Source organism: Pan troglodytes, chromosome 2 (genome assembly GCF_028858775.2).
Source record: "Pan troglodytes isolate AG18354 chromosome 2, NHGRI_mPanTro3-v2.0_pri, whole genome shotgun sequence".
Classification (NCBI taxonomy): Eukaryota; Metazoa; Chordata; class Mammalia; order Primates; family Hominidae; genus Pan; species Pan troglodytes.
In genome coordinates this window covers 174,361,875-174,375,824 of record NC_086015.1, presented here as the reverse complement: position 1 = coordinate 174,375,824, position 13,950 = coordinate 174,361,875, and the positions used below count along the sequence as shown (strand labels likewise).

Genomic DNA, 13,950 nt, shown 5'->3' with positions numbered 1-13,950 from the left:
TTCTCTTCTGAGAGTGCCCCCTTGGCGCTCCCTACTGGTTTCTGATTTTGCCTTGTGGTTGCTGCTTCACTGTGGTTCTAAAGACCAAAAGAGCCCACCTTGGGGAAGCAGTTCCTAATGTTCAACACTGTCTCCTTGATCACAAATTTGGATTGATTGCTATCTGTTTTAGTTTAGGCTCCCTTTTAAGGTAAAGATAAATGAACAATCTCAGGTGAATTATAGCAGAATCATATCCAGTTAAAACCATCACAGGATATTTTAAGAATGAAAGAAACCAAAGTTTCTTCATCTACCGAGTGTTTTCTAACAGAGAGATACTTGTGCATTCTTCCATGCAGGCCTAGCTCCCCTTCCACGTAAATCCTCCTCTCACATAAGCTCTTGTCAAATGCCTTGGAGAGGAGGTAGAACCAAATTGTTCAACATTGCATTTTTTATTTGACTTGACACCCACTGTGAAAATAAACAAAGTGACTGGGGACGTTTTACAAAATAAACACTAAGTAGACATGGTGTTTCTGTGTGATCTGTCTTTCTCTCTCCCCCCATTGACATAGTACAGCACTGATCCAAGCAATTTTTCTTTATTGTTGGAATTGAATGCTACTATTCATCATCAGAACTAAATCTTTTGTTATTATTTTTTCTTTACAGGGTCGTCATGTCAAAACGGGCCAGCTTGCAGCCATCAAGGTTATGGATGTCACAGGGGTAAGTGTCTTTATTTTGCCATCTCAATAGCCATGCAGATGCTCCTTGACTTACGATGAGTTCACATCCTGATAGGCCCATCATAAGTAGAAAATATTGTTAAGTTGAAAATGCATTTAATACACATAACCTATCAAACATCATAGCTTAGCCTAGCCTACCTTAAACATGCTCAGAACACTTACGTTAGCCTACAGTTGGGCAAAGTCATTTATCACAAAGCCTATTTTATAATAAAATATTGAATATCTCATGTAATTTGTTGATTACTATAGCAAAAGTGAAAAACAGAATGGTTGTACAGGTACTTGAAGTATGATTTCTACCAAATGCATGTTGATTTCACACCACTGTTAGTCAAAAAAATCGTAAGTTGAACCATTGTAAATGAGGGACCATCTCTATATTTGTAATAGAGAATTTAATGATAGAAAAAAATTGTTTTCTAGAAAAATAATCTCCCTAAATATCTAATATCTTTCCCCACTTGTGGCTAACATAAGGAAGAGTATGCAGTAGCTGACTGAAGAGATCATGGTTACATCACTCTAATTAAATTTGATACCTACACACTGCCTTATGTAGTTAGAGTGAATACTGTGTGCCAATAATTTACATAAACACAACCACAGATATTTGCATATGAATGCAGAACAAGGATGTGAAGGTATTAAATGAATAATACTGAGGTTATACAGAAGAAATGAGTCTTAACTGTTTTCCCAAAAGTCTGCCTACCACTGGAGTAGACGGGAGCTTGGATTCCTCTAAGATCCTAGTAGGATATTTAACATGAATATTTCCCAAAACAAAATATTACTGATCAAATAATCACAATAAACACAAATTCTTGTCATTATAGAGCAACAATGAAACAAAATTTCTGCCTGGATAATCAAAAGCAATCTAAGAAATAGATTTTATTTTAAATACAATCTAATGTTTTCAATCCTTTTGCTAGGCCTACTTAAAATATTTTAATGCCTTTTCAAGAGTACACAGCAAAAATCTGACTCGAAAGGATTCACTGGACATCAAAGGCATGTTAATAATTTTCTGTTGTCCTGGGGATTTTTCTAAGATGTCTGTCTGCTGTACATGAAAGCTAAAAGACCAAAGTCTTCCATTCAGCCCAGAAGTTGATTATTCAATATAAATAGACATAGAATGAATGAGTCACACAAAAGCATCAAATAAGAAAAACAAATAAGAAAAAAATAAATAAATAAGAAAGACACACAGTATGTCTGTATGTCAAACTTCAACCTATACCTTTTGGGCTCACTGTGTTACCTTAGATAAGTATATGTTATGTGATAGTTACCTACCATAATACACATTTCACTAATTATTGTTTACACCACACATTGTACTGACTTATTATTGATCTAAATTCCTCTTTAAGTTATATATATTTTTGACCAGTAAAAGATTTTGTTCCTGTATTTTTGTTACCATTTAGATAAAGTACTAATTCTTTTTATTTGTCTTAAATACATTATTTAAGTTTTAGGTATTACAAAAGTTCAAATTTTTAGTCCCAATTAGTTTATTAATTCACCTGGCCTTTACTGAATAATAAACTGTATGTGCATTATATTAATTCGGTTTAAGACAACTCTAAATAACAGAGGATTAAGCATAATAGAAGTGTCTTGCTCTCTCATGTTAAAGGAGTGTAAAGGTGGACAGCCTAGGGATGTATGTCAGTGAGGTGGTAGAGTGAAGGATGTTTTTATCTTTCTGCTCCATCATTCTAATGCATGGCCTCCACAGTTAAGGTTGCTTTATGGTTCAAGATATTTATTGGATTTCCACTGATCACACTTTATGGCAGGCAAAAAAGGGAGAGCAGGGGGAGCAGAAGGGTACAAATGAGCCCCTTCCAGTGAAATATTTTCTACTTCCATACAACATTACTACTTACTTCTGCTTTCATTGCCTGTATCTAGCTGCAAGGGAAGCTAGAAAATGTAGTCTTTTATTCTACTAATGTGTCTACTTAAAAATCCAGATTCTATTAGTCAGAAATGAAGGGAGGGTGGATACTGGAATGGTCGACTAGCAGGATCTGACACAAAAATTAAAATCAGATACTATCAGTCTCTACATAGAAACCTATTATAAACATGTAAACATTTTACAAAGCTCCAACCACAGAACAAATCAGAATTTGTTTTGCAATTCAGCTGAAGTCATACTACTGTATTTTCCTTGGATTGAATAGGATCTCTGCATAATGAGATGAGCTTGGCAGTTTAACAATTAATGGTTGTGGAAGGAGTCCAAGACATTCATGCTGTATATTAAATTCTATTGTGTGGTTTTGAAGAACTACAGTTGAGAGTTCCACTGATGTCATTAATCTTGGGGCATAAAATGTGTGTTGATGTTCACAGTATGACTCTGAACAATTTAAAGCCTCACAAGTAGAACCAGAAACTACTCAAGAACCACTATTGCTAGACCACCTTGCTTGGAATTAAAAGTTACACAGTTATTTTTCCCAGAGCATGTATTTTCAGCTTAAGGAATGTCAGTTAGTCTTTCTAAACTGGGTTTCATTAAGCATCTAAGCTCTACAGAAGATGAGTTGAGAGACTGCCTTCTCAGTTCTTCCAAGGAGGGTACAGAGGTAAGGCCATTTTATATGCAAAGGAGTGTCAATCCATTACATGGAGTGGATGCTTTGTAGTATTTAGGCTTAATTCTCTTGGGGAACGCCTATTGAGGAGGGCTAGATAGTTTCTGTGATTCAGTCATGTCATTGATGATTATTTAACCACTGACTTTTAACGAAGGCAAACATGGATGCACATCAGGAAATGGTTTTCTTATTTTTGTGGTGTCTGATGTGGCATCAAGAGACTTTTGTATCACCCCCTTACACATCACAGTCAACATAAGATTTCCTTTGTGAAACTCACGTGGTGCCTTTAGAAGACAATCTATTCTATTTTGCCATGTTGTCTATTGTGTATTACAGAATGCTGTAAAAGCTTCTTACCAATTATTATAATTGTACTCATTATGGTTGCTCTGTTAAAAAACTGAAATGAATTCTCAAAGGTCGTCTTTGTTAATTATATGCTATGACCTACTACAAAGTTACTATAGTTTATTGTTATAAAACTGATAAAGCCATAAGCTTGACATCAATTTTTAAATTATTGTTTTTATTCTATATCACTTCCTTTTTTGTATAAAACAGCCATTGAGAGAACTGGATATAATGCTTATATCCTTCCATTTTTAGAGCTGAAACACTTCCAAATTTGCCAACATTTGCTTCAGAATTTGTGCTTAAACTCAGAGTAGGCCTTGAAGATCTTATAGTTCATGAAATCATTATGGAAATTTCCCCATTTTGTCACAGTCTGGGATTTACCTCTCAGCTGGATTTTTGCGCTCTAGATTGACCTACGGCATCTAGGAGGAGCTGGACCCTCCCAGGTAGTGTTTCTTAAAGTGGACCATCAGCATCAGTGGGCAGTCAGCACCTCTGAAGTACTCATGAGAAATGCAAATTCCTGGGCCTGCTGCAGGATTTCTGGGGTAGCCTCAAAATCTGCCTTTTCTATAAACTCCTCAGAGTGTCACACACATCAAAATGAGAGTACCACTTTTCTAGGGTCTTGTATTTACTTCTTTCTGGCCACCAAGTGTGAAGGAGCTATGGTTTTTTGTGGGGGTTTTTTTTTTGATAACCCTGTAAATAATCCCCATTTTCGTTTGGATAAAAATTCCTAGTGTAAAGTAGTCCCTTTACAGTGATACCCTGAAGTGCATATAGGACTTAATGAAATACTAATATTGTAAGCTTTTGCCTTTACAATGACTGGTTGTGATTACGCTACTCAGGACATTTGGGGTTGTAGTACCAAACCTCCACTCAAACTGAATGAAGCTGAAAAGGGAATTTACTAGCTTGTATGAATTAAAACAACAAAAACCTCAGCAGGATGCAGAGAGTCACCTAACATGATCAGGATTTTGTCTCTCTCCATCTGTGGGCTCTGCTTTCGTCCCAGCAGCAGCTGCAGGCTCATGTTTTCACTACCTCATTGCCATTGGTCCCAGCAAAGGTGCCAGTCTGAATATCAGTGGTCCAGCTTGGACCATGTCCCCATCCCTGGGCCAATTCCTTACTCTCCAGTCCATGCCTGGGCTGGATGCCTGGCTCTGGAACCTACCGCAGGGACTGAGAGTTGGAGAGAGTTGATTTCTCAAAGAAAAACCTGAGAGTTATTATAGAAAAGAGTGGGAAAGATGCTGGGTGGGCAAAAACAGGAGAATTCTATGACTATAATATCATATATTATAGTGAGTGTGTTCAAAACGGATTTGGTCCTTAAGTGTTTCTCTAGTTACATTTTTTATATTCCTATCAAAAAGAATAATAGTGGTAGCTAACACTAAGTGAGTGATTACTATGTGCCAGGACTCTTTAAAATACTTTCTATATATTAATTCATTTGATCCTTTCAGCAGCTAACCAAGCAGGTTCCATGATTAGCCCCATTTTAGGATGTGAAAGCCAGGCATTTTAAGTATCTTGCTCAATGTAACATGGCTGCCAAAGGAAGGAGTGAATATTTCAGCCTGAGCAATGTAACCCCATCCTTTAAGTCTATCCTCTTAACCACATTGTTTTCAGTCTTCAATTCATGTAGTGTTTAATTTCATGTGATTCTTTTTTCATTGATTTATTCAACAAACATTTACTAAAATCTACTTTATGATAGGCACTGGAAATTTAAAGATGAAAAAAATGGTCTTTTGCCTGCTCACAGTAACACAACCTTGCCCTAAATATTTATAAATAAAGCTTATACACTTTATAACAAGGCTGTAGAATGTGTAAATAACGTTACTTGTAAAGTTTGTCGGAACTGTGAGGAGATAGTCCTCACTGAGGAAGCCCAGGAGGACAGTCAGGTGAGGACATTCCAGCCAAGAATACAGCCGGTGCCAAGGCATGAGGCTGAGAGGGCATGTTCTGGAAACTGCACATAGCTTAGTTTCGAGGTTAAAAGTGCCAAGAAGGGGTTGATACAAGATGAATCTAGACACATTAGGAGGGGCCAGGTCATGAAGGAATTTAATACTGTGACAAGGAGTTTACAAGGTTTTTAATTTTTAGTTTTCTCAGTAGAACACTTTGATCAAATAGACTTAGAGAAAAACCCAATACATAAAAGAAATGTAAGCAGGTTTTCTTTTCTTTTCTTTTCTTTTTTTAAACCAAGGGTGGGAGACCGTAAGTCCTGGCTCCATTCCTCAAACTACTACTAGAGCCAATGCAAGAGCCAGAAGTTGAACAGGAGAGTAACACCGTAGGATTGCCTACCAGGAGGATCCATGCTAAGCTCTGCTTCACTGAATTCCTATTTCTGTCTTACTGAATTTCTGTAGGTGAAGCTTATGACCAGCCTCCATCTCTTTCTGAAGAGTAAGGAAGTGGTCTTCTCCCAGTAGTAGACTGTTTTGCCCATTATTAAAGGGCTCAGTGAATGCTTGCTGAAATTGCACAAAAAGAAAAGAAAAATCTTTTCATCTTGGGTTGTTTGGAAGAGTAAGGCGGACACATTGTTCCAAGTACATTTGGTTCTTTCATCCCAAAGGGAGGCAGTTCAGTGGCATAATTAATAGTATGCACATAATATTGTTAATAATAATAATGACAATAGGCACAGGCCAAAAAGGGGCTAATACTGATTGTTTATCATGTGCCAAGCATTGTACTTAGTACTTAAATGAGTACTTAGTACTCATTTAATCCTTAAAACAACGTCCATTAGGAGAATACTGCTGGTATATCTATTTTACAAAGGAATTGACAGCAGAGAGCCCAAGAAACTTGCCCAAGCCTCACGGATAGTAAATGGCAGGGTTGGAATTCAAATCGAGCCAGTCAGGGCATACCCACACTCTCCACAGACATCTTATTATAGGATGAGAAATGAGAGAGTATTGCCAGAGCATGGCCTTCAGATTCAGAGAGAGCTGGGCTTATATTCCACTCATCTCCTTACTGATTGTGACCTTGGGCAAATTTTAACTTTTCTGAGCCACAGTTTTCTTATTGGTTAATGTTGCAAGCTTGTTTTGGGACTTAAATGGGATATAATATCTTGTACCTGACACATAATAGGTCCTCAATACATGATTTTAATGGTTAGTGCCAGTAAGGTACATTGAGTCACTGAATAAGACAGACAATAGGAATGAAAAGATTTTAGTTTGCATTAAAATCCTGTAGTTGTATATTTTGATGACAGCCTGATCTGTGAACTACGTGCCAACTTGTGTTAATTAATTGCTGATATGGGTAGATAGTTTGCACTCACCCTATCTTTACCACCTCAGTTACAGAGTTGTTAGCCTTACCCTGAATAGTATGTAGCTGAAAAAAAAATGGCTTACTAGAGCAGGATCCAGGAAAGAAAGTGAAGCTAGATTCCAGAGGCCGAAGGCTGAAATCACAAGATTTCATTCATTCATTTACTTGAGAATGAATGAATGCACTGTGCTATGGAGTCATCCAGTGAACAAGACGGACATGGGCACTATCTTCTGGAATCTTATATTTTAGTACAAGACATTTAGCAGTTAAACAGTAGCAGTCACAATTCTGATTAACTTCCAAGCAGTATACAGAGTATGAAGAGAGAATTTAAGAAGAAACTGACCTAGCTGGGTGGCCAATAAATGATTTCTGAGAAAGTGACAGCTATGTGAGATCTACAGGACGAGTAGACCTTGGTTAGCCAAGTGAAGGGGCAGGGGAGGTGCACCTCCAGATTTGGGAGCTTGACCTTCAGGTGATGTCAGCAAAGCTTGGGGATTCCCATCTGAGGCTCCTTTGCCACAGAGGCCCTCTGGACAGCTCTTTGGGACTTTTACTTTGTAGCCATTTATGTAGATGTCTTTAGCAGACAGAACAGTCTGATCAAGCACATGGTCAAAACTGTCAACAGAGAAAAGATAAACAAATGGCTTTTTTTGTCTTCCTAATACCCTCCACCTTTGGGGCTATTTTCAGTGCTTCAATTCTGTATGCTATACAGCATGTAGAACTTGGAAAGCTTCTAGGGTTCTAAAAATGAACAACTGAGCTGCCCACTCCATGCACACTTTAGCATCTGTCCTCTTCTTGCATACAGATTAGACCCCTTTTGGTGGCTTATGTGTGTCTGGGTCTCTGTGCATGTTCATGCATGCTGTGTGTATGGCCTGGATGTTGGGCTTGTTGTATGTGTATGCTCACATGTTAGATACATTGCTTAAGTGCAAAAAATAGGCCTGGGGGCTACTGTCTATACCTCCAAACTAATAAAGGTGAGCAATAGTTTTTAAAAATATTTTTTACATCATAATAGTTTATATTCACTGGTCCTTTTATTTGTGTACCTCAAAGCACTTGATCAAAATTATAATTAATTCCCTTAGCCCCCTAGTGGGGTGGAGATGCCTGTAGATGACAAAATTGGCATACAGAAACTGGGGTGCTTGGAATCACTGACGGAGCTGTTCAAAGCATGATTTCCAATCAAGTTCCTCAGTAGTGGAACACAAGGTCTCCTTCTTCAGGTCTGTCCTTTCCTTTATGCTGCCAACACTTCCCACCTCATATTCATTCCCCTCTTTTGACTTCACTAGATCCTCTCTTGTTGAGCTCTGTTGCTCTTCTTTGATTTGACTTCCTCATCAGTATTTTGAATTTCTATTTAATGACTTGGGAAGTTCAGCTTTTATTTTTATTTATTTATTTTTCATTATACTTTAAGTTCTGGGGTACATGTGCAGAACATGCAGGTTTGTTACATAGGTATACAAGTGCAATGGTGGTTTGCTGCACCCATCAACCTGTCATCTACATTAGGTGTTTCTCCTAATGCTCTCCCTCCCCTTGCCCCTCACCCCACGACAGGCCCCACTGTGTGATATTCTCCTCCCTGTGTCCTTGTGTTCTCATTGTTCAACTCCCACTTATGAGTGAGATCATGCAGTGTTTGGTTTTCTGTTCTTGTGTTAGTTTGCTGAGAATGATGGTTTCCAGCTTCACCCATGTCCCTGCAAAGGACATGAACTCATCCTTTTTTATGGCTATGTAGCATTCCATGGTGTATATGTGCCACATTTTCTTTATCCAGTCTATCATTGATGGGCATTTGGGTTGGCTCCAAGTCTTTGCTATTGTGAACAGTGCCACAATAAACATACATGTGCATGTGTCTTTACAGTAGAATGATTTATAATCCTTTGGGTATATACCCAGTAATGGGATTGCTGGGTCAAATGGTATTTCTAGTTCTAGATCTTTGAGGAATCGCCACACTGTCTTCCACAATGGTCAAACTAATTTACACTCCCACCAACAGTGTAAAAGCTTTCTTGTTTCTCCACATCCTCTCCAGCATCTATTGTTTCCTGACTTTTTAATGATCGTCATGCTAACTGGCATGAGATGGTATCTCCTTGTGGTTTTGATTTGCATTTCTCTAATGACCAGTGATGATGAGCATTTATTCATGTCTGTTGGTTGCATAAATGTCTTCTTTTGAGAAGTGTCTGTTCATATCCTTCACCCACTTTTATTTTTCCTTCATTAAAAGTTCTTTCTCATTTGAAGCCTACTGACTTTAATAAACTTTCAAGGCCAGGGACAGGAACTGTGCATTATCCATCTTTGCACCCCATGCAGAGCTTGCTAAGGTTGAACCTGGCACTGGCACTGGCACCTAGTAGGTGCTGCATTATGTGTTATATATGTGTATTATATGTATATCATTATATATATATACACATCATTATATAAAATGATATATATCATTATATATTATATATTATAATTATTACTAAATTATATATTATATATAATTATAATAATATATATAATTTAGTAATGGGTTTGCTGGGTTGAGTAAATGATTATTGAATGATTATATGAATATATTATATATTTATAATTATATATTTATATAAAATGTATATATGTTTAATATATTATATTAAATATAATTTAATATAATATTTAATACACTAATATAGTCATATCTTATATATTAATATATAATTTAATATAAAATATAAATATTTATTTATTTTATATAAAATATATATAATATATAAAAATATATATAATATATAAAATATATATAATATATAAAATATATATTTAATATAAATATGTAAATATATAATATATATAAAATATATAAAAATAAAATATATTTATATATTTATATTAAAGATATTTAATATATATCAACTATATATTTATAATATATAAAAATATGTATTTAATATATAATATATAAATGATATGCATATAATACACATATATAATATATAATGCATATATAGTATATACAATGTAAAAATATATGTAGAGTATAATGCATATTTATGTAAAAATAAATATAAGAACAATATTAAGATTAGAAAGCCAGTTGAAGGAAAAGCAAATTGAAATTACAGGCCACAGAGAACTTGCTAGTTATTTTTCCCAATAACCAAAGCCAAAAGGGGGGAACATTATAAAGTACACTGTTCATACTATCAGAAAAAAAAAAAAACTCATTCCAATTCCTGTGGGCTGTTACCTGAATTGTAAATCTAGGATCCTTGAAGATATAAGCCACGCCATTTATGGTAGACTTTAGCCACATGAGTGACATTATTGCTAGGTTTAAAACTTGTTTACTTCTGGGTTACTTGAGTTTGGGTCTTTTTGTTAATTCATGGTTTTCTTGGGAGTCATGCCTCAGTGCAGGCTTGGGTATGAGAAAGACGTACATCAGCCTTTTGTTATCTACCCCTTTAGGGGACTCCACTTCATTGTAAGAGAAAGCAGGTTAGCCTACTGGCAAAGAAGAGCCCTGCACAGTGTCAGTCTTGTGGAATATCCTAGTTCTGACACTTCATGGCTCTCTGACCCTGGACATATTGCTTAACCTTCTCTATGCTACATCTATAAATGTGGATAATGCCACTTCTCTCACAAAGTTAGTGTGAGATGTAAATATATTAATCATTATTTATAAAGGGTTTCAGAACAATATGTAGAACACGGTATTCTGTGCATATTGTTGTTATTATTACCAGGTCTTTTGCAGACAATTTTTATTTTTCTCTTTATGGCACCAAAAGCCTCCAAAGTAGACCACATGCTACATCCTCTCCAGCCACACGACCTTGGCAAACACTTTCTCTGCCAGGAACATGTTTCCATCCCAATCACACTACATCACATTTTCTCTTTTTTTCTTCCCAATTGGGTAACTTTCACCTAGCCTTAAAAACTCAGCTTAAACTTAGGTTTCCTGAGGTTAATTAGATCAGCTACCACATACTTCTCATGGTAGTAATTTGGTATATATCTCATTCTTTGATTCATATCTGTGTCTTCCACTAAACTGTAGTAAGCTTCATTGTAGCAGAACTTGAATCTGTTATGCCTATTGTAGTATGATTATATTATTGGCATTTAGCATTATGACTGGAATATAGTAGGCACTTAGTAAATAATTCTTTTTTCTTCTTTACTTTTTTTTGCAACTGTTATTTTAGACTCAGGAGGTACATGTGCAGGTTTGATGCTTGGGTATGTTGTGTGATGTTGAGGTTTGTGACAAATGATTCTGTCACCCAGGTACTGACCATAGTACCTAACAGTCAGTTTTAACTCTTGTCCACCTCTCTCCCCAGTCTAGTAGTCCCAGTGTCTATTGTTCTCATCTTTATGTCCATCTGTACCCAATGCTTAGCACCCATTCATAAGTGAGAACATGCAGGATTTTGTTTCCTGTTTTTGCATTAATTTCTTTAGGATAATAGCCTCTAGCTCAACCATGTTACTGAAAAGGACATGATTCCATTCATTTTTATGGCTGCATAGTATTGCATGGTGTATGCATACCGTATTTTCTTTACCCAGTCCACCATTGATGGGTACCAAGGTTGATTCCATGTCTTTGCTATTGTGAATAGTGCTGAGGTGAACATGTGAGTGCAAGTATTTTTTTGGCAGAATGATTTGTTTGCTTTTGGATATATACCTAGTAATGGGTTTGCTGGGTTGAGTAAATCATTCTTGAATGAATTAATTTAACTTAGAGTTAACATATACAGCAAATCCAGGTGCTGCCTGCAGAATGTCCTGGCAAAGTCCTATCAATGCTAAAATGAAGAGGTAGGGACTTAGACAACTCGTTGGATGACTCTGGGTCTGTTTCCTTAAAACTATTTGATGTAATAGATTTATTACATCTAATTATTTATTACAGTCTATTGTAATTATTTATTACAATCTAATTTATTACAGTCTGTTAGATGTAATAGATTTAAGGAAACAGACCCAAAGCTGCATAACTTGACCCTGAGATAATTTTAGGTGATTTACATGTTTAATTCTCATTTAATTTTAAATATATTTTAACATATAATAAACTGTGATTTAAAAAGCAGACCTCAAACTGTATGTTATACACCAACTTTGAACACACTGGAAAACGCCAGCCTGTTAATTTGTGCTACTAGGTTACCCTATTCATGTGCAGAATGGCATTGATTGTGAAGATCCTACTAAAATTTCAAGGCATGCTCTTAACTATTTCAACTATTTATCTTAGGAAATGCAGATTTTTCTCCATCCTATAGAACTGAAAGAAAAATGAAAATTAATAAGATATTAGAGCTGATGTGTAACTTTAAATTCTTTCTAATTTTGTATTCACTAGAACAACTTCTTGTCATTGACTAATTGTATAAGTAGATATTGCTTTAAACAAATAAATGTTTACTGATTTTAAAAATTTAGTTTTTGTCAGCTATACATTTGCATCCTGAAAAAAACTTCTATTGCAGGGAGGGATTTCACTATTACAAATTATTTCAGAAGCTTTTTTAAAAGCACATTCTATATCATAGTGACCATCCCTTCAAATTCTCGTAGCCTGTGATCCTTTAATGATAAAGTGTCTCCTACTTTTTGCCACATTCAGTCAATGCTGAAGGTGAGAATGACAGATAACACAAACACCTGCTTAATGGCAACAGCTGCTGCGAAAGCGGTGCAGATGAGCGGGAGCAGAGATGGTTCTAGCCAGTGTCCACACATCTATGGGATAGTGGCATTTATGAATCTATACACCTTATACTTCTCTCTAGACTTCATCCTGACTAGTCTTTTAGACTTGCTGTAGGAATTGCATAGTTTCATTCCTCTGCCACGGATTGAGAGTTAAATGTTGGGTAGACTTTATTACAGAGCATATAACTAATATTAAATGTTTTATTCCATTTTTAAATGCTAGCATATCATAGGCACTTAAAGTGTGTTCCCCTGTGTAATAAATATGCAACTTAAAATCCCTTCTTTATTCCTTGAAATCAATCATAAGCAAATATTATTGTATGCTAACAAGCTCCCTTAATTGGAAGACCAAAGTCAGGGTTCTCTTCTGCCCTGGCTTAAGATGCTCTTAAACGCTTCCGATTAACGACTTTGGTTTTGGACACCATGGATAATTGCCCTTCATCTGACTAGTAGTTTTCTGTAAAGAATTAAGAATATTGGCTTTGGAGTCAGAGAAATCTGGTCTTGAATCTGAGGTTTAACGTTTAAAGTATGAGTGAACTTGGGAAAGTTACTTAACTTCTCTGAGACTCATTTTACTCATTTGTAAAATAGGATCCAGCTTCATAGCTGTTCTGAGTGCTCAATAAGATAGTTCATACATACCTCCTGGTACACAGTAAACATTACATGAGGTTTTGGCTTTGGCTATGTTTTATGACCACATGATGACAATCATGTTGCCATCAGAGGTGGTCAGTGGCTTAAAAGCATTAACTGGAATTATCTATTTCCTTGCATTTGAAAACTGCCTATCTTCCCATGATTTCTCATCTTCTAGAAGGTCAATCCCGGTTTCTCACATAGGGGTTGAAGGGTTGGTTCTCTGGCAAGCAGTAGGAGAGGGCCAGTCTCAAGGCACAAGTGCTTTTCGGGCCTCTGCTTCTTCATCCGATTTGCTAATGTCCCCTTGACCAAGGCAAGTCATGTGGCTAAGCCCAGGTTCAAGGAGAAGAGAAATGGACTCCACCTCTTGATGCAGGTAGGACACATATCATGGCCATTTTCTTTTTCAGTCTACCACAAACACTAAGCAATAAGTAGATCCTGTGATCTTGAGAAATAATATTATCTTCTTTATATTAATACTAAAG

At 36.2% G+C, this 13,950-nt stretch overlaps 1 protein-coding gene across 11 annotated transcripts in view; it reads left to right on the top strand.

The window, feature by feature from the left end:
• Window positions 1–13,950, top strand: part of TNIK (TRAF2 and NCK interacting kinase) — a 398,989-nt gene that overhangs the window by 230,990 nt on the left and 154,049 nt on the right. For all 11 annotated transcript variants that reach the window (XM_016940186.4, XM_016940185.4, XM_063806396.1 and 8 more), the window contains exon 3: window positions 658–714. In XM_016940186.4, the coding sequence (XP_016795675.1) occupies window positions 658–714 (57 nt within the window). The remainder of the gene's footprint in view (window positions 1–657; window positions 715–13,950) is intronic.